The sequence below is a fragment of the Sinohyriopsis cumingii genome, chromosome 5 (genome assembly GCF_028554795.1).
Source record: "Sinohyriopsis cumingii isolate HCF-2022 chromosome 5, ASM2855479v2, whole genome shotgun sequence".
Taxonomy (NCBI): domain Eukaryota; kingdom Metazoa; phylum Mollusca; class Bivalvia; order Unionida; family Unionidae; genus Sinohyriopsis; species Sinohyriopsis cumingii.
In genome coordinates this window covers 130861457-130884493 of record NC_142965.1, presented here as the reverse complement: position 1 = coordinate 130884493, position 23037 = coordinate 130861457, and the positions used below count along the sequence as shown (strand labels likewise).

The window sequence follows — 23037 nt, the reverse complement described above, 5'->3', positions numbered from 1 at the left end:
TTGTCTTGCCTGTGGTAATTTCTCATAACTGCTGTGCATTTATTTTCTTGTCTATGGTAATATCTTGTCACTACTTTGTATTTAATGTCCTACCTTTGGTAATATTTTGTCACTACTGTGTATTGTCTTATCTGTGGTAGCAGACTGAGAGACATGGTGTCACTTTCCAACCACAGTGACAGTCACATTGTCCTCATCAACATGGTTATGATTTCATGCTTGTCAGGATTTCAGGCTCTGCATGCCTTGTGGTATAGTATCCATTCCTTTTTAGCAACCATAGCGTAATGCTAAAACTATCAACAAACCTTTATGATCTTACTGCAGGTACTAACAGAGTGAAGTTCCACTTGTCTTTCAGTCCATTTTTTATATTTCAAGGGAGGCAGCTCAGATTTAGACTTTTTTTCCATACATCATAGGTATATAGAACAATTACCGGCAACAGTTGCAAATGCTCCTGACTTGGAACCTCACAAGCAGCAGGTTTCCATGATCATTTTCAAACGCAGTCCTTAGCTACAAGTAAAGCCTAGTGATTCTTAGAGATGTACTGGTGGAGGTACATTTATCTCTTCACTCCCCCGGTCATTGGGTGGCCTGAGTATGAAGAGACAAAATGTAGACTGACACTCTTTCACTTTTTTTCTACCTTTCCTATTATTTCTTGTACCTGTCTTTTTCACTGCCATGTTTCCTATTATCTTGACAGGGCACCACCTGTTGTTTAATAGTCAAGTGTGAATGCATGAAGTAGGTATAGATAGGCAAATAATTATATCCTATCTTTTTTGGATATTATTTCACAGATGGTAATACTTGAAACATTAGTAGAAAATCCAGCATTTCCTCCAGTAATGTTTCAGATGTTAATATAAATTCTCATGCGACCTAAAAAAACATATTTAAAAAAATATAAAAATTATTTAGTTTTGTATTTTTATGATAGTCAAAACAAACACAAACCACAGTATCTCCAGAGTTATGTTCTTTCATTTGATCTTATGCAGATGTGTATGACTTGAACCCACCAATTTGTTAATATTTTCAAATCTTTGATGTACTTGAAGTATTTCTCTTACCTACAACAACTGTGGTAGGGACATTTAGTGTTACCCATGTCTGTACAGGAATTTTGGTTGGGACATTTAGTGTTACCCATGTCCATACAGGAATTTTGATTTTGACATTTAGTGTTACCCATGTCCGTACAGGAATTTTGGTTGGGGCATTTAGTGTTACCCATGTCCATACAGGAATTTTGGTTTTGACATTTAGTGTTACCCATGTCCATACAGGAATTTTGATTGGGACATTTAGTGTTACCTGTGTCCATACAGGAATTTTGGTTGGGATGTTTAGTGTTACTCATGTCCATACAAGAATTTTGGTTGGAACATTTACTGTTACCCATGTCCGTACAGGAATTTTGGTTGGGACATTTAGTGTTACCCATCTCCATGCAGGATGTTTGGTTGGGGCATTTAGTGTTACCCTTGTTCATACAGGAATTTTGGTTGGGGCATTTAGTATTACCCATGTTGATACTGGTGTTTTGGTTGGGACATTTAGTGTTACCTGTGTCCTTACAGGAATTTTGGTTGGGACATTTAGTCTTACTCATGTCCATACAGGAATTTTGGTTGGGACATTTAGTGTTACCCATGTCGATACAGGAATTTTGGTTGGGACATTTAGTGTTACCCATGTCGATACTGGTGTTGTCACCTATGTCCATACAGGAATTTTGGTTGGGACATTTAGTGTTACCCATGTCGATACAGGAATTTTGGTTGGGACATTTAGTGTTACCCATGTCAATACAGGAATTTTGGTTGGGACATTTAGTGTTACCCATGTCGATACAGGAATTTTGGTTGGGACATTTAGTGTTACCCATGTCGATACTGGTGTTGTCACCTATGTCCATACAGGAATTTTGGTTGGGACATTTAGTCTTACTCATGTCCATACAGGAATTTTGGTTGGGACATTTAGTGTTACCCATGTCCATACAAGAATTTTGGTTGGGACATTTAGTGTTACCCATGTCCATACATTAGTTTTGGTTGGAACATTTAGTGTTACCCATGTCAATACAGGAATTTTAGTGGGGACATTTAGTGCTACCCATGTCCATACAGGAATTTTGGTTGGGATATTTAGTGTTACCATGTCCATACAGGAATTTCGGTTGGGACATTCATGTTCCATGTACACATTTCTTGTTTTTAAAGTCATACCCAAGCTTGGTTTACAGCTGAGACATTGCTCCTCAGATCCCTAATTCTTATGTATTTACGCTACTCATTATCAAGACAGAAGAAATTGTTGTGTATGGTACAGAATACATGTGGCTTTGCTTAAAAACATGGGGGGGGAATTGAAATTTGCTAAAAATGATATTTCACCCTCCTCCATCAGGAAGCTCTAGTGCAGATACAGCGTAGAATGAATTATTCTACCAATATTTCTTCTTCGCGATCACTTAGAACAGCAAAGTATCCCTTGTATTCAGTATTTCTTTGATACAAATTTATAAATTATACAGACAGCTAATTATGTGGACAAAATCCATATCTCCCAGTGGATTTGGATATTAATCAAGATTTGACTCATTGACATATCAACAAGCAGGAAAGAGTTATTGTATAGACAACTTCTGCATAGCTAATACTTGCATTTTTCTGTGATAATTTCATTCCTATGTTAATGTTTGCATCAGTCAAATAGGTTTACATTTTGTAACCTTAAACTAAAAGTATGTAAATGCTAAATTTGGTTCTACTAAAATATTGTTTGTTAGTATCTGTGAGGTTTTATAATGGCAATTAGGCACCATTTCTGCAGAACAAGCCTTCATAGACTGATTCCATACATACTGTTTTGCTCAAACTAAGTTTTGAATTTATTACTAAATGAACAGGAATTAAAGAACCAGTCTGTGAGATAGCAAATATGGCAGCTGATTATCAAAATAAAACATCAGAGACTGTCAGACACTGTCTTAGCACCACTAAACTTTGAATATATATATACATATATATATATATATATATATATATATATATATATATATATATATATATATATATGTTTTTTCTTTGCAGATAGAAATGGCAGCCTATTTGATTCTTTTGTATCTTGTTTATTGTTCAAACATTATCATATTTACAAAATTATCAGGGAAAAATTATTGTGTTAGCTAATTGTAAGCTTACTCATATGGTGTGTACTTGTACACAATAAGAAAACAGGAATTATTATATTTTCAAAAAGAGGAGAAATCAGATATCGCCAACAATCCTGTAGACTCCATTATGTAACACTAAGGTTTCACAAGACTTCTAGACTTAGAAAGTTTGAAAATTTCAGTTAGTATGATTCTCTTTTTAAAATTACTTACTTTTTTCTTGCTACTTTCAGCATTCTGAGATAAAATTCTGTTTCTTTAGACATAGACATGGATAAGATAACATTCAAAGGTTATCCAATCATTCTCTTGAAGACATTCACAGGTTATCCAATGATTCCCTTGAAGACAATCACAGGTTATCTAATCATTCCCTTGGAGACGTTCACAGGTTATCCAGTCATTCCCTTGGAGACATTCAAAGGTTATCCAATCATTCCCTTGAAGACATTCACAGGTTATCCAATCATTCCCTTGAAGACATTCACAGGTTATCCAATCATTCCCTTGAAGACATTCACAGGTTATCTAATCATTCCCTTAAAGACATTCACAGGTTATCCAATCATTCCCTTGAAGGCATTCACAGGTTATCCAATCATTCCCTTGAAGACATTCACAGGTTATCCAATCATTCCCTTGAAGACATTCACAGGTTATCCAATCATTCCCTTGAAGACATTCACAGGTTATCCAATCATTCCCTTGAAGACATTCACAGGTTATCCAATCATTCCCTTGAAGACATTCCCAGGTTATCTAATCATTGCAAGGAAAACAGAAAACATGATTCTGTCTGATTTTATTGTCTTTATTTTCTAAAAGCTCATAATATAACCTGTTTGGTTTATATAATGATGTTTGAATAGAACCTGAGGAAGACTGCAGTCGATGGTGACTATATTTCTAGTAAATACACATGTAAGTTTAATACACATTAGTGTTATTTAAAACAGTGAGATTCGTTTGACAGTGTATGAAATGAAATGTTGATATTTACATGTTTATTATTAATATCATTATCTTGTAAATCAATCTGTTTACATTATTAGTTATAAATATGACAATAACTGTTTACATTATTAGTTATAAATATGACAATAACTGTCTACATTATTAGTTATAAATATGACAATAACTGTATGACAATAACTGTCTGCATTATTAGCTATAAATATGACAATAACTGTCTGCATTATTAGCTATAAATATGACAATAACTGTTTACATTATTAATTATAAATATGACAATAACTGTTTACATTATTAGTTATAAATATGACAATAACTGTCTACATTATTAGTTATAAATATGACAATAACTGTATGACAATAACTGTCTACATTATTGGTTATAAATATGACAATAACTGTCTGCATTATTAGTTATAAATTTGACAATAACTGTCTACATTATTAGTTATAAATATGACAATAACTGTCTGCATTATTAGTTATAAATATGACAATAACTGTCTACATTATTAGTTATAAATATGACAATAACTGTCTACATTATTAATTATAAATATGACAATAACTGTATGACAATAACTGTCTACATTATTAGTTATAAATATGACAATAACTGTACATTATTAGCACTTAAACTTTAACTGTTGCATTTCTGGCAAAATATGTCAAATCATTTATTAGTTACAATGCTGAGAAATGTTGCTTATCAAACTTTTCAGGTTTAGAAAGAATACTAATTTAGTAAAGGTGCATTTAATTGTCTAACACATTCATGTCTCCATTCCACAGTTTCAGCCCATTGAGAAGATACTTCACAAAGCTATTTTCAAGAAGGTATATGTGCACCTGTCATCACATCCCGTTTTTGTTACCATGGTTACACTGGGAAATGGTCATGGTCATGTCTTTGACCTTGTATTATTGTTTGATGTATAGTCTTTAGTGCACGTTGATATTTTTCTGTCCACTTGAGGGCCACCATTCTCGAGTATTTTTCTGATTCACTTGAGGGCCACCTCTCCTAAGTATTTTTCTGATCCACTTGAGGGACACCACTCTTAAGTATTTCTCAGTTTGGTAGGGCACAGTACATACTAACATCGGTGCAGTATAATGCCAGCTTGGTAAAACACTACATACTAACATCTATATTGTACACTGCTGGCTTGGTAAAACACTACATACTAACATATATGCAGTACACTGCCATCTTGGTAAAACACTACATACTAACATCTATGCAGTACACTTCTGGCTTGGTAAAACACTACATACTAACATATATGCAGTACACTGCCATCTTGGTAAAACACTACATACTAATGAACAAATCTGCACTAATATCCAACTAATAATCACATACTAGAAACGGTGACCTTCCTACCCAAGATAAACACATGTATGTGTATAAGAAAATAAGATGTAAATCAGGTCTTCATTCATAAACCCTTTTCGTTGTTCTATTTTGTTGACTTTGGTTGATAAGCATAAATATAGAAACTTCAAAATCTACTTGTCCTGATAAGTTTCACATTCACATATTTAACAGATGCACATGCTATCCTCACTAGTTTTAAAAAGGAACTTTATTCATATATTTAACAGATGCACATGCTATCCTCACTAGTTTTAAAAAGGAACTGTATTCACATATTTAACAGATGCACATGCTATCCTCACTAGTTTTAAAAAAGAACTGTATTCACATATTTAACAGATGCACATGCTATCATCACTAGTTTTAAAAAGGAACTATATTTACATATTTAACAGATGCACATGCTATCCTCACTAGTTTTAAAAAGGAACTGTATTCACATATTTAACAGATGCACATGCTAACCTCACTAGTTTTAAAAAGGAACTGTATTCACATATTTAACAGATGCACATGCTATCCTCACTAGATTTAAAAAGGAACTATATTCACATATTTAACACATGCTATCCTCACTAGTTTTAAAAAGGAACTGTATTCACATATTTAACAGATGCACATGCTATCCTCACTAGTTTTAAAAAGGAACTGTATTCACATATTTAACAGATGCACATGCTATCATCACTAGTTTTAAAAAGGAACTATATTTACATATTTAACAGATGCACATGCTATCCTCACTAGTTTTAAAAAGGAACTGTATTCACATATTTAATAGATGCACATGCTATCCTCACTAGTTTTAAAAAGGAACTGTATTCACATATTTAACAGATGCACATGCTATCCTCACTAGTTTTAAAAAGGAACTGTATTCACATATTTAACAGATGCACATGCTATCCTCACTAGTTTTAAAAAGGAACTGTATTCACATATTTAACAGATGCACATGCAATCCTCACTAGTTTTAAAAAGGAACTGTATTCACGTATTATCTACATGTTATAATATATTAAGAAATTTGGGTATGAGACTAAAAAGGAAATATTCCAGAATCTTGATAAATAATTTTAAGGTTTTTCTGTATGACCTTCACATTTTGTCTACAAGAAACTAAAAAATAAATCCCCCATTTAACAGTACAATGTTAATAGCCTATATTAGCCAGTGTATAATGTTCTGGCAGATCAGGTTCTATATTGCTTTGGTAAACTGATTAGTCCTTACAAACTGCATAGAGCCAGATCTGCTGGCACATTATGCAGTTTGTTAGGACTAATCAATTTACCAAAACAATATAGACCCTGATCTGCCAGAACATTATACACTGGCAGATCTGGGTCCATTTTGTAAAGGGTCATAGACATGGTACAACAACTTAGACAAAATTCCAGGGGCCTACAATGTTCAGGGGGCTTACCACTGAAGAGAAGAAAATTTGTAATTCAGAGGGGCCTACTGGAGAATTTTTCCTAGGGCAGACAAATCCTGTCCATGCCCCTGATGGCATACCAGGGTCTATGTTGTTTGCAGTTGTGTCAGACTTATGAGTGCTTATGGTACTCATATGGGATAGTTTGATGTGTCAGTCACTGATTTTGATGTGTCAATCACTGATTTTGATGTGTCAATCACTGATTTTGATGTGTCATTCACTGATTTTGATGTGTCATTCACTGATTTTGATGTGAAAGTCACTGATTTTGATATGTCAGTTACTGATTGTTTATGTGTCAACTGCTGATTTTGGTTCACCTTTGCAATAAACATTGTTTTCTATGCATATTATATGTTTGAAACATCAATGTCAGTATGAAAGTATATGTCCAAGGCAAACACTGGCAGTTAGAAAGTGTCTGTTGGCACACACCATCAGTCAGTGCTGATTACTGTGAACTACTACAATGAGTTTATGCCCTGGAAAGCTCTCATTTACTTTCAACAACAATTTTTTTTTTATTAATCAAAACAATGGTCATGAGAAATTATCAGAACATTTATAAAAGCTGAAAATATGTAAATTAGATTAAAATTTTCAAGGAAAATAAATGCACCGTTATATGAAACTTTTCTGTATAAATTGACCAATCATTTGAACTGCAAACAATCTAATACATAGCAAATGTTATATCATTACATATGCAGGTCCAGGGAATAAGGCATCTCTGTATGAACTGAGCAAGACTATTGGGAAGAAATAATGCAATACGAGCCCCCTTAGACAAGAAAAATAACAAAATTTAATCAACAACAGTTAATAGCGGCAACTCTAATTCAATCTAAGTTATGTCAACAGAATTTAATACCAGTGTCTAATTTGGATTTATTTCATCATAATAACAAGTGGTGAAAAGAGCTCAATGTTCATGACTCATTGCGTCACCTTCCTCTCGTGAACTGTGTATCATGTCTTCCTATTCTCTAGTCTTCCTATTCTGAATGCTTCATCTCTTCCTGGACTTCCTAGACTTTTATTCTGAACACGTCATCTATTTCTGGACTTTTGACTTATGTCTTTGGACTGTCCTGTCTCTCCCAGAAATCTGTTTCCTTAAAGGACAAAATTACCCCTAAATCTCTCTACATATCACTTTCTATACATACATAAAATTCCCTCACTTACATTACTCAGAAGCATAACTAGCTATCCAAACACTGCATAAATTCTGACCTAATTCAATAGATCATCACTCTCACTTCCCAGCGACAGACAATAAATTAACATGTGAGTGGTGTATCTTACATTACCATATCTCTTTACCTACACTACCACATGCTCAATTACTATTGCATACACATTCACAAAATTCTAGCTCACAGCAATCCCTAACCTAAAAGATTATTCAGACATTGCAGAATCAGATATAAACATGTGATTATCATTAACTCACGATAATCATTATCATCCTAACAGACAAAGGAAATTATTTCATATAACCCTATGAAATCCTGAACATATGAAAATTTGAATCACAATGACACATGCAATCCGTCAATTCTATGAATGAACTTACTAGTAACTGTAAAATCAAATAAATTGCATAACAACTCTAGCATCAACAGATTTCCAAGAAATGGAATAAACAATACATAATATGGACTCTATTCATATCAAACACATTTGCACAAACAAACAATAAAAAATAGAAAATCACATGAAAAATTAAAATTGCCTACCTTAATACTGTTCTCTTTCAGAAATTGTGCATCCTAGCACTAAACACCTGTCTTTTCTTACAAGACTGCCACCTGGTCCCCTTTTCTTGTTTAACGAGGAAAGCACTATTCTTTTTAGGCTTCCTCAAAGCCAAACTTCTCCTGTCTGAGAAATTTTGGACTAAAGAATTTCGACCAAGGTCTTCACTTTAAAAATTCACAAAGTGTATGCATTAATTTACTCTGACCAATCGTACGCAGTGGTTCCTAAATTTTTCCCAAGATAATTATTTCTTTTGTCAGATTTTGGAGACCCTAGAATTCCTGAACTATGTTGCAATCAACTTCCCTTTGAAAATGACTATTTGACATGGGTTCCTATCAAACGGTTATGGTTGTTAGCTCAAATGTTTACTTTCTCAGGACAGCATTGTGATGCCCTGGTCAAATCTCAATGAGTTGTAAATGCTTGCCTTTCAAGTTTAACACTGCATTCAACTTTAAGGTTCAATACTTATTTAAAATTCGACACTTTACAGTACTTGAGTCTAAAATTAAAATGGAGATTTTAAAATCACAAGAACAGTATTATTGTTATTGTTATTTTCAAAAGATTCTCATTAATTACGATTTATTTATTTATTTTCTTGACCGCTCTGGTGGCCCAGTGGTTAGAGTGTCTGCCTCGGAAATGGGAGGTCATGGGTTCGAACCCAGCCAAGTCATATCAAAGACTTACAAAAATGGTACTAACAGCTACCTCACTTGGCTCTCAGCATTAAGAGGTCAGTGTTAGGACTGGTCGGCCTGGTGTCAGGATAATGTGACTGGGTGGGACATCATGCTACGTGTCTGTGGCATGATGTCCCAGTGCTAGACATCTCTATAAACTGCCACACTGAAGACATTGTAGTGATAAGACTGAAAAATTGTTAAAGCTACGTTAAAAATCCTTATCACACACACACATTTATTTTCTTCAGCTTTGGATCAGGCAATGGGCAATCCAACTGCCCTCTCCAATTTGATTCCTTTAATTGATTGGACATTGTATTTCCCATGGTATACTAACGAAATGTCTTTTGAAAAATCAGTTTTTCCCATCACATGCTGGTTTTGCAGATTGTATTGGCAAATAATCCTTGACCTTTTTATAAACTATAAATCATATTTTAATTTGATTCCATTTTCATTAATTTATTGTAACCAGCATACTAATGAATTGAAATTCTGATGAGCTTTTTATTGGGCAGTTTGCATGTTGTGTTTTTATTAATGTAAATATAAAATGTGGAATTGAAGTTTCTCACTAAATTCACAAAAGTTCCCAAACATTTTACGATTTACTTATTTTCAACTCGGCAAACCTTTCATGATAAATTTATTAAATATGTTGTCCTTTTTAGTTTTCAAATATTTCCCATAAGTGGATTAAAAACAGGGTTTCTCTCACACTTCTAGGAAGAAAAAAATTTAGAATGCTGACCTTAACAAATGAGGTCTTCTTCCAAAATTAAGAGTCCCAGTTTTAAAAATATGGATCACATTTGAACTGAAGAATCTATTTCAGCAAATTTCTTTTAGAATTTTGCAGATCTGTTACAGATTCCTGTTGATGTGAAGTCATGCTAAATATGAGACAAATGCCCAAAAATCAACATTTAAAAATGAAAAGAAAAATTGGCATATTTTAGAATTACTTTTGATATCCTGCCAGCAAAAGATGAAGGGTATTATAGTTTTACCATTGTTTGTGTGGGTAGGTAGGTGAGCATTAGTGTTGGCTTCCAGATGAGAATGTAAGTTCTGTATTACAGATGTCAATGCAGCATAATGCATGTATCCTCTTTTGCCTAAGGAATTACCCTCTTTATTTTGGGATCGGTAGCTTAGAGGTCAAGGTAATTGTTGCTCAAATAGATTTTGTCTGTGATGATATCTTAAGTTCCACATAACATTAAATTCAGCAAAATTTACAACATTTGTTTCTCTTAGCACTGGATAAATTCTTGTTTGGAGGGGGGCTGGGGTGGCAGTCATTAGCTTCAAGGTCAAGGTAACTGTTGCTTAAAATAGATTTTGACTAAGCATTTCATTTTGAAGATAGTAACTTACGTTTCACATAACAGAATTCATTAATAGTTTACCTTAGCCTCGGAAAAACTAATGATTTTGGAGGGTTATTATCTTCAACATCTAGGTTACTGTCACTAAATATAGATTTGGCCATTGAATTTTATTTCCAGTAATAACTACAGCATACATAATGCATCTGCATGAAACTTTGTGCCTTCTGACCAGAAAAAACTTGCATTTCTGTGTGTGTTTTCAAGGTCAAGGTCACTATTACTAAAGGTAGATTTGGCCATTGCATTTCATTTGGGATCAAATCTTAAGTCCTTTTAACCAACTTAGCAAAACTTGGTACATGCATTGTAGTCCTTTTACCTAAGAAATAGCCCTATTGATTTGGAGTCTGAAACATTAAGTTCAAGGTTAATGCTATTAAAAATAGATTTACTCCTGCATTTCATTTCTGGGAAAAATTGAATTTGTCTCTAAATGATTTCGAGGAAATTGGTATGTATGTTTGTCTTAGCCCGAAACAAATTGTGTAAAAAGCAAGTAGCCTCATATTGGTGGTATCATGTGCCATTTTTGGTCCTCATGTTGATATTTCATGTATTTCAGCATTGCATTATTTTGATTTTTTTGTTGTTGTTGTTGTAGGGTTTAACGCCCTTTTTCAGCACACGATAGGCTATACATGACAGCCAGTATTAATGGTGGAGGAAGAAACCGGAAAATCCCCGGAAAGAACCACCGACCCTCAAGAAGCTACTGGCAAGCTTTCTCACATATCCACATTGGCTGAATCCGAGACTCGAACCCACGCAGACAGAGGTGAGATGACAGTGATCCGTAACAGAGAGCGCTTTAGACCACTCGGCCACTCGGGGCCCCTCCATTATTTTGATTGAAAACATCAATTAGATTCTTTGACACCAAAGGAAATAGTTTTGCCTTGGTATACAGCAGAATGCAATTATATATCCTAGACCTACTTTAAAAAAAAAATTAATGGAGATCATTTTCCAATATCTTGTTAAACAATAACAATCTAAAAAAATTGGTTCCTAACCAAAATGATAGAATGGAAGTCCTCGTAGGCATCAATTCCTTGTTGTGGGTAAAGGAAGCCTTTTTTATACAAGTGTAGTGTAGTTAACAAAATTATTTCATTTAGTTTCAATTTCATTCAGTTTTTAACATTATTTTTCTTATCTTTTGATTTCATTTGTCACTTGAAAGTTTTTTTTATGTGATCTTGTTTTCATAATTGATTTTATTCCACCCTGTTGGATTTCAATCAAATTTAGTTTGTAAATTTATGCTGATGAGATGGAGAATGAGTTTGATTTCTAGAATTCAGCATCATTTAAAAGAGTTATTTCCCTTTTGATTGCCTGTCCTCCCAATGTTGTTCTCACCTGGCATAACTTCATGAATGAATGTTTGATTTCAATTGAAGTCCTTGAACGAGTTTGATTTCTAACATTCTGCAGAATCATTTACAGGATTATTGCCCCTGATTGCTCGTCCTCCTAGCTTTAGTTTCTACAGCATAACTGTAACACGGATTGTTAGATTTAAAACAAAATGTGGCATAGTGGATTATTGCCCCTGACTGCCCATACTTCTGATGTTTATTTCTGTAGATTCACTTTACCTAACATTGTTGGATTTCAACCAGATTTGGTATTCGGTTCTATATCAGTGGGATTTGGAATGAGCTTCCAGCTTTTGATGACTTAATTTATTATCATTATGTTTCCCAATTGCCCATCCACCTGACTTTGCTTTCTGTATATTTTTAAGCAAGGTTTGTTTAAGTTAGCCAAATTTATTTTGTGATGTTACACTGAAGAGGCTTTGAAAAGTTTGATTTCCAATGTTCCACAATATCGTTTAATATAGATTTGCTGTCCTACTGACTTTGATTTCTGCTGCATTACTTTGTAACGGATTGTTGGATTTAAACCAGATTTGGGTGTTATGTTTATGTGGCCATGAATGAATTTCATCTCCAGCATTTTACATTTTGATTTAAAAGAATTATGATTCTGATCTCCCAACCTCCTGACCTTAGTGTCTGCAGCATTACTCAACCAATGATCCTTGGATTTTCACCAGATTTGACATGACATTATATACTGAAGAGGACCTGAATGCATGTACCCAGGGAAGAACCACCAATCCATGGGGGCCTACTGGAAGCAGGATGAGTTATGACCCCTGAATGCCTACCATGTACCCATGTTTAAGGTCCGGCCAAGCAAACTGTAGTTCAGTTGTAAACCCGAATCACTAATAGCTTCATGTCCATGTGAATTATGGTGTTTATCCAAAAGCAGAGAGATTGAGCCCCATTACTCAAGAAATTAGTAATACTTTTGAGGGATAATCTTATGTTAGATTCATTAATTCACTCTTTTGTTAGTTATCAGTATTACAAGCATTAATTTAGAATAATCAGTATTACCAATGTGAATTTAGAATAATCAGTATTACCAGCATGAATTTAGAATAATTAGTATTACCAGCATGAATTTAGAATAATTAGTATTACCAGCATGAATTTAGAATAATCAGTATTACCAGCATGAATTTAGAATAATCAGTATTACCAGCATGAATTTAGAATAATTAGTATTACCAGAATGAATTTAGAATAATCAGTATTATCAGCATGAATTTAGAATAATCAGTATTACCAGCATGATTTAGAATAATTAGTATTACCAGCATGAATTTAGAATAATTAGTATTACCAGCATGAATTTAGAATAATTAGTATTACCAGCATGAATTTAGAATAATTAGTATTACCAGCATGAATTTATAATACTGTGGATGTTATACTTTAGATCATATTAAACTACCTCACAAATCTGACACTATTTCAGCACTATGACCTTAGGAGTAAAACAGTGAAGTTCTATGTTGAACTGCAGAAAACTAATCTTTGCAAGTTACTATACTTTGCCATTTTAAAAAATACAGGAACTAATTTCAGGCAATGGATAATAAAGGTGTGTGTCTGTGCTTCATAGGAGCTGTGGCTGTGCTGTATTGCTGGGATCCAGAGGTTTTCTCTTTCATGTGTTAAAACCTAGTACATGTAAATGTGTTTCAAGGATGTAGGACTTCAATCCAGAAAGCAACCCTGTGAAAATGTATATTGTATCACATCACTAATTTCATTAAGTGTGGCATATCACAAGATAGGATGCACTGTTTTTCACAGCATGTCAGTATGTAGTAAATTATACTAGTATTTTATCATAGCAAAACACTGAACCACATGATTTCAAGAGTTGTTGACGAAATAAAGCCAATGCAAAATATGTGTCCATAAATGAGTTTCCTTTTACACTACATATGCAGATGTCATCAGTCAACATTATGAAGTGTCATCTGCTACATTGCAATTCACCTATTTTTATGTCCCTGCCATATCGCTGCTGGGGTATATAGTGTTCACCATATCTGTAAGTCCTGTTCCTTCATGTCTCATCATGGCCTGTCCTATTTCATTCATCACAATTTTTTATTTCCACTTAGTTAATTTCATGGATTTCTTGGTCAATTTTTGCAGTTTTTTTTGGTCAAACATGTACAGAGTTATGGCCCCTGTTTGACTTAGAACTTTACCCTTCAGTTTCCATCATTTTCTTGTATAGTATTTCATAGTTTGTAATTAGCTTCTTTTGGAATCTTTACACAAAGAAGACCCAAGTAAAATTAAATTTTCACTATTTTATGGCAAAATTTTAAGAGACATGGCTGCTGTTTGATTTAAGACTTTGGCCTTTAATTTCATTATTGCTCAGTAACTTTTGATGGAGTTCGTGGATTGAAATCAAATAGGCTTTGGATCAAGAATATCCAATTCAGCATTGATTTTTACTGTTTCCTGGCAAAGTTTTAAAAATGTATGGTCCCAGTTTGTCTTTGAACTTTGTCCTTCAGTTTCTAATCATTACCTTTTGAAGCACATCATGGATTGATACCAGCTTTGTTATATTTTATATTAAGAAGAAGATAACATGGTGTAAATATTTTCTATTTTCCAGCAAAACTTTATGAAGTTATGGCTTATGTTTTCTAAGAATCTGGCCCCTTAATTGTGTCATATTGATAGATAGGCATCCATGGCATATGGGCACATTTCTAGTTTCTAACAGACTGTTTATTCATCTACACATACCTGCTTGGGTCATAGTCATCACTTACTTGACAATTGTGCCTCCTATCAAATAAACAGTGATTGCTACAGTGTTCTGTGTTAAGTAATTTTGTTTTATGTTAAGTAACCAGTTGCCACCTTTTTTCAAAAGACTTTTCAGTTAACGTTTTCATGTTTTCAAATGTTCTAGGTCAACAACATGGGCATGTGTAGTCTGTAACAGTAGAGAGGTCTGTTGCTGAAAATAATTCACTGATATCTCACTTTTAAATACATCAGTGCAACACAGCTCCCAAAATAACATGGGTATAGTCATGAAACTCACTATAAAATACCTCATTACAACACTGTCTCCAATATAACATGGGTATAATCATGAATCTCACTATAAAATAACTCATTGCAACAGGGTCCCAATATAACTTGGGTATAGTCATGGAACTCATTATAAAATACCTCAATACAACACAGTCCCAATGTAACATGGCTATAGTGATGGATCTCACATTAAACACCATAGTACAACTCAATCCTCAATATAACATGGGTTTTGTCATTAATCTCACTATAAAACACCTTATTACAACACTGTCCCCAATATAATATGGGTATAATCATGAATCTCACTATAAAATACCTTAGTAAAACATAGTCCCAATATAACGGGTATAATCATGGAACTCATTATAAAATACCTCAGTACAACACAGTCCCCAATATAATATGGGTATAATCATGGAACTCATTATAAAATACCTCAGTATAACACAGTCCCAATATAACATGGGTATAATCATGGAACTCACTATAAACTACCTCAGTACAATGCAGTCCCAGTTTAACATGGGTATAATCATGGATCTCACTATAAAATACCTCAGTACAACACAGACCCCAATACAACATGGCTATAGTCATGGTATTTTTTTGGTACCAGATGAATTGCTTTCATGTACCCCAGTATAAGTTGATAACATTTATCATGGCACACTTTCTTGGCTCCCTTGAATAGCATTGTTGTAAGGAACTATTGTACTCACCTTCTGTTTATTTTTTAGATATGTCCTTGCAAATCAGAGAATTCAGCACTCAATAATAATGATCTTGCATAAAGCAAAAGAGAATCTTCTCAGTTGTTGTATTTCCTTGAATCAAACTACCAACAAAGACTTCATTTTTGACAAAGTCAAGAAGATTGATTCATATAAAAAATAAATGAATTCACTGTTTTACAGAAGTTCCAAATAAATCCATTCATTATATTTTGTTCATATCTCAATTAGTTATGTCTTATTAATTAGTCATGAGTAAAACATGTATATCTATTGCGCCAAAACCCATTTGTCATTGTCACCTGTCCCAATTTGTCATTGTCACCTGTCTGCACCTGTTTTACTTGAGAAACAGACCAGATGCTTAAGCAGTATTACAATGCTACATATCCCAATCCGATTCCCGGCAGCATCCAGTAATTTGAAATATTAAATTCTTCTGTAATGTGGGTCTGAAACACTTTTGTTGACCAGTTGACAAAGTGTACAATCCAGTAACGGACAAGTTGCTGTGAACTCATTTAATTCATTTAGTACCATTTTTCAGGGATTTTATTATTCCTATTACATGTATCTATAAATTTCAGAACTTGATAAAAAATTATTCACATGTGAAGTAAAATCAACCTCCATTACCATTAGTGTCATGTGCATGCATTAAAGTGCCATCTAATCAATGACATGTGCATGTATTATTATAGTACCAATTAATCAGTGACATGTCCATGTATTAAAAGTCACTAATCAGTGACATGTCCATGTATTAAAAGTCACTAATCAGTGACATGTCCATGTATTAAAGGCCAATTAATAAGTGACATGTCCATGTATTAAAGTGCCACCTAATCAGTATTAAAGGCCAACTAATAGGTGACATGTCCATGTAGTAAAGGTCACTAATCAGTGTCATGTCCATGTATTAAAGGCCAATTAATAAGTAACATGTCCATGTATTAAAGTGCCACCTAATCAGTGACATGTCCTTGTATTAAAGTGCCAGCTGATCAGTGACATGCCCTTGTATTAAAGTGCCAACTAATAAGTGACATGCCTTTGTATTAAAGTGCCAACTAATAAGTGACATGCCATTGTATTAAAGTGCCAACTAATAAGTGACATGCCTTTGTATTAAAGTGCCAACTAATAAGTGACATGCCATTGTATTAAAGCGCCAACTAATCATTGACATGGCCTTGTATTAAAGTGCCAGCTGAAACTTTGTTTTTGACAGAACCACAAAGCTTGATATTCACAAAATAAATAAATTCATGGTATTAAGCCCATAACTAGTGCATTAAATTATTATTGTTTTGACTCGTCAGTGAATTGTAAGTATCACTTTTATGGTGGAGGTACATGTAGCTGCAGCAGCAGCAACCATATGGTGGCAGCATCAACGAAAGTTTGGTAAAATGTTACTGTGTGTCAAAAGTTTGTGCCTATGTGTGAATTCAGGTCCTGCCCTGCCAATCTAAGCCATATAATAATAATGTTGTGGCACAACAATATTTTAACTATAAATTATTTATATTCTAATTTTGTATTGTTTCTAGGCAACAGTCAGACAGGCTAGTTCCCAGGCTCAGCTAGAGCAGTTTGAACAGGAGTTGACTCGCCTGAAGTTAAAGCACCAGTTAGATGTTAAGGTAATAATAATAATAATGAGGACTTTGTATAACACCTAATCTTTAGAAGCTCTAAGCGCTTTACAACATTAAACAACACCTATAACATAAAAAAGCCAAAAGAAACCCATATATAATGATATTATTGCAAAAAAACAAACACCATGAAATTAAAAAACATAAAAAACATGCTGAAAATATTTAAGGTAGAGAACATTATTAGGTCTTTAAGTTTGTTCTTGCATTCAAAATAAGTGAGTTTAAGAGCACTGTTGAATGGGCTCACTGTCTTTGTGTCTAAGATCAGTGGGCAATTCATTCCATGTTGCTGGGCCCTGGTATGCAAAAGAACGTTGTCCATATGACTTCGTTTTCATAGTGGGAATAATGAGTAAACGATTGTCAGAAGAGGAGCATAATATCTTGCTGGTGTGTACACATGGGTTAGGTCAGATAGGTATGTTGGACTGGAGTCTGTCAGTGAAACATAGCACAGAGAACAGATTTTGTGTTTGATTCTGGATTGAATGGATAGCCAGTGTAGGGTACAGAGCAGCGGGGAGGTGTGCTCTGATCGTGGTACTCTAAGTATGATCTGGGGTTCTTCCTCCACCATTAATACTGGCGCCATGTATAGCCTATCGTGTGCTGAAAAATGGCGTTAAACCCCACAACAACAATATGTATGATCTGAGCAGCTGTGTTTTGAACTTTTTGAAGTTTCTGAACTAGATATTGAGATGAACCAGACAGAATTAAGTTACAATAGTCCATTCTTGAATGTACTAATAAACATACAAGTGTTTTAGTGGCGTCAGCTGAAAGATATTTGCGAATGGAGCTGCTGCATCTCAGCTCAAGATATGCAGTCTTGCATATGTTCATGACATGTTGGTGCAATGTGAGAGTACTGTCCAGAGTGACACCTACGTTTTGAACTGACTCTGTGAATTTAATGTTGGTGTTGGTAGCTATTTTACATTCTTCAGATTGAGAAATATTACAAGTCTCTTAGATAATATCATTATTCTCATTGGTTCAAATTTGAAACTTAATTTACCACCTGAAATCTTTGTGTTTGTGTGTGTGTGTGCATGCATGTATGATTTTGCTTAAAGAGAGGGACACAGTTAATTAGAGAACTAAAAATCTACCTTGAGCCTCTCAAACAAAGGAACTATTTATAAATATGCACATACACTCACACACAGACACACCTTTGATAACATGTGCTCATTGGGGTCCCGAAACAATGACTGCAGCAAGAGTGAGAACATTAGTTACAAAGGTACCTTTGAAAAATTAAGAAAGGAATGGACATCAGCAGCAGGAAATGGGCATTTAATAGTTGAATATGTGCATTATAATTATATTGAGAATAATGCATTATAATTATATTGTTAATAATGCATTATAATTATATTATTAATAATGCATTATAATTATATTGGGAATAATGCATTAAAATTATATTGAGAATAATGCATTATAGTTGTATTGGGAATAATGCATTATAATTATATTGAGAATAATGCATTATAATTATATTGGGAATAATGCATTAAAATTATATTGGGAATAATGCATTATAATTATATTGGGAATAAAGTATTATAATTATATTAGGAATAAAGCATAATTATATTGGGAATAATGCATTATAATTATATTGGGAATGATGCATTATGATTATATTGGGAATAATGCATTATAATTATATTGGGAATGATGCATTATGATTATATTGGGAATAATGCATTATAATTATATTGGGAATGATGCATTATGATTATATTGGGAATGATGCATTATGATTATATTGGGAATGATGCATTATGATTATATTGGGAATAATGCATTATAATTATATTGGGAATGATGCATTATGATTATATTGGGAATAATGCATTATAATTATATTGGGAATGATGCATTATGATTATATTGGGAATGATGCATTATGATTATATTGGGAATGATGCATTATAATTATATTGGGAATGATGCATTATGATTATATTGGGAATGATGCATTATAATTATATTGGGAATGATGCATTATGATTATATTGGGAATGATGCATTATGATTATATTGGGAATAATGCATTATAATTATATTGGGAATGATGCATTATGATTATATTGGGAATAATGCATTATAATTATATTGGGAATGATGCATTATGATTATATTGGGAATGATGCATTATGATTATATTGGGAATGATGCATTATAATTATATTGGGAATGATGCATTATGATTATATTGGGAATGATGCATTATAATTATATTGGGAATGATGCATTATGATTATATTGGGAATGATGCATTATGATTATATTGGGAATAATGCATTATAATTATATTGGGAATGATGCATTATGATTATATTGGGATTAATGCATTATAATTATATTGGGAATGATACATTATGATTATATTGGGAAAAGTGCATCATAGATTTTATTTTGTAATAATACATTATAATTATATTGGGAATTGGCATTTGAATCTCATGTCTGTGTATGAAATATAATGTACCTGGCATTTGAATATTTCACTTCTGTGTGTTAAATAGAATGTAACTGAACATTTTCAGTACAGTTATTGCTACCTTTTTTGTGTGTTAAATAGAATGTAACTGAACATTTTCAGTACAGTTATTGCTACCTTTTTTGTGTGTTAAATAGAATGTAACTGAACATTTTCAGTACAGTTATTGCTACCTTTTTTGTGCAGTTTATGAGGAAAACATTTGAGTTTGAAATTTCTGTTTAAGGTTTGCATTATATAAATAACACGGTAGAGATTGAGTTTGAGGTTTTGTTTACTGGTTGTAGGAAGAACTATGATTTTGAATTTTCTCTGTATGATTTAACTTGTGCCTTTGCTGCTGCATGTTAAATAGCATGTTCTTGACCTGCTGTGTGTTAAACAGCATGTGCCTGACAGTGTCTGTGTGAATTAACATGACCCTGACCTTCATTGTGTTAAATAGCATGTTCTTGACCTGCTGTGTGTTAAACAGCATGTGCCTGACAGTGTCTGTGTGAATTAACATGACCCTGACCTTCATTGTGTTAAATAGCATGTCCCTGACCTTCATTGCGTTAACTATCTTGCCCCAGACCTTCAGTGTTTTAAAAAGCATGTACATGATTTTCAGTGTGATAAATATCTTGTCCCTGATGTTATGTGTGTTACATATCTTGTCCCTGATGTTATGTGTGTTAAATATCTAGTCCTTGATGTTGTGTGTGATAAATATCTTGTCCCTGATGTTTTATGTGTTAAATATCTTGTCCCTGATGTTATATGTGATAAATATCTTGTCCCTGATGTTATGTGTATTAAATATCTTGTCCCTGACGTTACGTGTGATAAATATCTTGTCCCTGATGTTATCTGTGTTAAATATCTTGTCCCTGATGTTATGTGTGTTAAATATCTTGTCCCTGACCATCTGTGCTAAATAGTTTGTCCCTCACCTTCAGTGTGTTAAATAATGTCCCCGAACTAAATTAATACTGTTTTAACCCAGTTTCACTGATAATTTTGCAAATTATGGGAAATGTTTAACATGAAAGTTTGCGAGTCAGTTCAGAAATATTTTATTTTCAAAACTTTTTTAAAAGAATTGGGCTATAGGTTCTCACAATTCAGAAAAATGCCCTTTCCCTACAAAATACATGGATAGCAGCAAAAGAGTATTACCATATGATATTATGGAAAGACAGACAGAGGCAGAGATGGGGAGAGAGAGAATGTTACAGTGTGAAAGTAACATACATTATTGAGACTGTCAGTGCTAGAGCTAGAAGACTCTTTAAGGATTTAAAAGGGGAAAGAAGACAAAAATATAGTGAACATTTTCTGAACAGTCAGGTAAAATGCTTGGTTTCTTTTTATATGAGTCTGAAATACATAAAATGAATGCAGGTTTTCATTCACATACCAATCCTCTGTAGGGAGTTTACTGCAATAAATTTTACTGAAGTAACAGAGCTTGTGAAATTTACACCAGTTTGTTTATATAGGCCAGCTGGTGGTTTTCATGTATATATTTTGTGCAGATGTACCTCTTATCAGACCAATCACAATTCTCAATTTGCTGACTTTGTAGGCAGTCACTCTGGCACTAGTGTGGTCCATATTTAAGTAAGCACCTTCTTCCAAGAGAGTCCTTTTTTTGGTATGAATACCATCTGGTGAAGTATGCGAGATAGTGTCACTGTTATGACTGACAGCACAGTCACAATTGATGTCATTATATAGGTCGCATGTACAAACTGTGACAAGTCAGTAAGGTCACATGTTGAGAGCAAATTAAAGTTTGCATGTAAGTTTGTAGTTATCAACATATGCAGTACCTGTGCATTTAAATTTCACTTCTGTCTATCATTAAGCATTATCTGGTTTTGTGTTTTTGCATATTAATATAATTTTATGCTTTTTATTACAGTTTATAGTGAAAAGTATGAATATCATAGTTCTGTCTTAAAGTTGCTGAATCGTTTAAAGGTTTTAAAATCCTTTTTTGCATATTTGAAGCCAAGTTTTTGATTTGGTTTCAGAGGACAGGAACTATTCTTATATGATTCCCAATAAGAACGAAAGGGCACATAGTGCTAACCTTGTCAGCCTGCCCATCCTATCTTTCCATCTCTCAATCATTCCTTTGTTTAGTTTTGCATTGGTTTAGGTCAATTTTTCAGGCACTCTCAGTTTTAGGGTCTTGTAATTTTTTGTGTGGATCCAGATTGGGAAAACGGCACACCCTGAAACAGGTAAATTTTCAAAATCTGTATTTTGCATTTGAAATGTTTTTGCAGTTCATTTCCTTTGTTTTGCATTCGTGTTTGCATTTCAGCTTTCACTTCATCATTTTTCATGTTGCTTACTTCCTTTCATATTTGTTCCTCATTGCCTTTCATTTTTGTTCATTTGGAACAAAATGGGTTTTCCATTGTTGAGAGTGTTCAAAGGAGAGAACTATTGATTTCACATCTTGTCCTGTTCAAAGTATGCCTTAATAAAATAGCATATGCATAAAATGCAAACAGCAGTACATGTATGAGTTTATAATAAATATAAACCATCACAACTGCAATAAATGTTTGACCTCCAAAAGTGGCACGGCATGAAACATGTATACTGAAACAGACTGGGCTGTCCATATGACGTTTTTTTTGACTGGCCAGATTACAAGAGATAAGGACAGAACATAAATGTGTGAGATATGATTTTAAAACTAAAACATTTAATGTCATCAAAATTATTTTGTATTTCATATTTTGTTCAAACACTGGTGATGATGTTGTAATAATAAGGAAAATTGTTTGTTTATGCCATGACAAGAAGAATGTGAGGATTAAAAATCGTCATTTTATGAAATCTG

At 33.5% G+C, this 23037-nt stretch overlaps 1 protein-coding gene across 6 annotated transcripts in view; it reads left to right on the top strand.

Moving 5' to 3' along the window:
- The window catches only part of LOC149800249 (uncharacterized), a 192272-nt gene that overhangs the window by 115382 nt on the left and 53853 nt on the right, over window positions 1-23037 (top strand). For 4 of the 6 annotated variants that reach the window (XM_089959825.1, XM_089959828.1, XM_089959829.1 and 1 more), the window contains 2 exons: window positions 17564-17656; window positions 22355-22426. In XM_089959825.1, the coding sequence (XP_089815951.1) occupies window positions 17564-17656; window positions 22355-22426 (165 nt within the window). The remainder of the gene's footprint in view (window positions 1-17563; window positions 17657-22354; window positions 22427-23037) is intronic. The other 2 variants (XM_089959827.1, XM_089959826.1) reach the window with 1 other exon arrangement.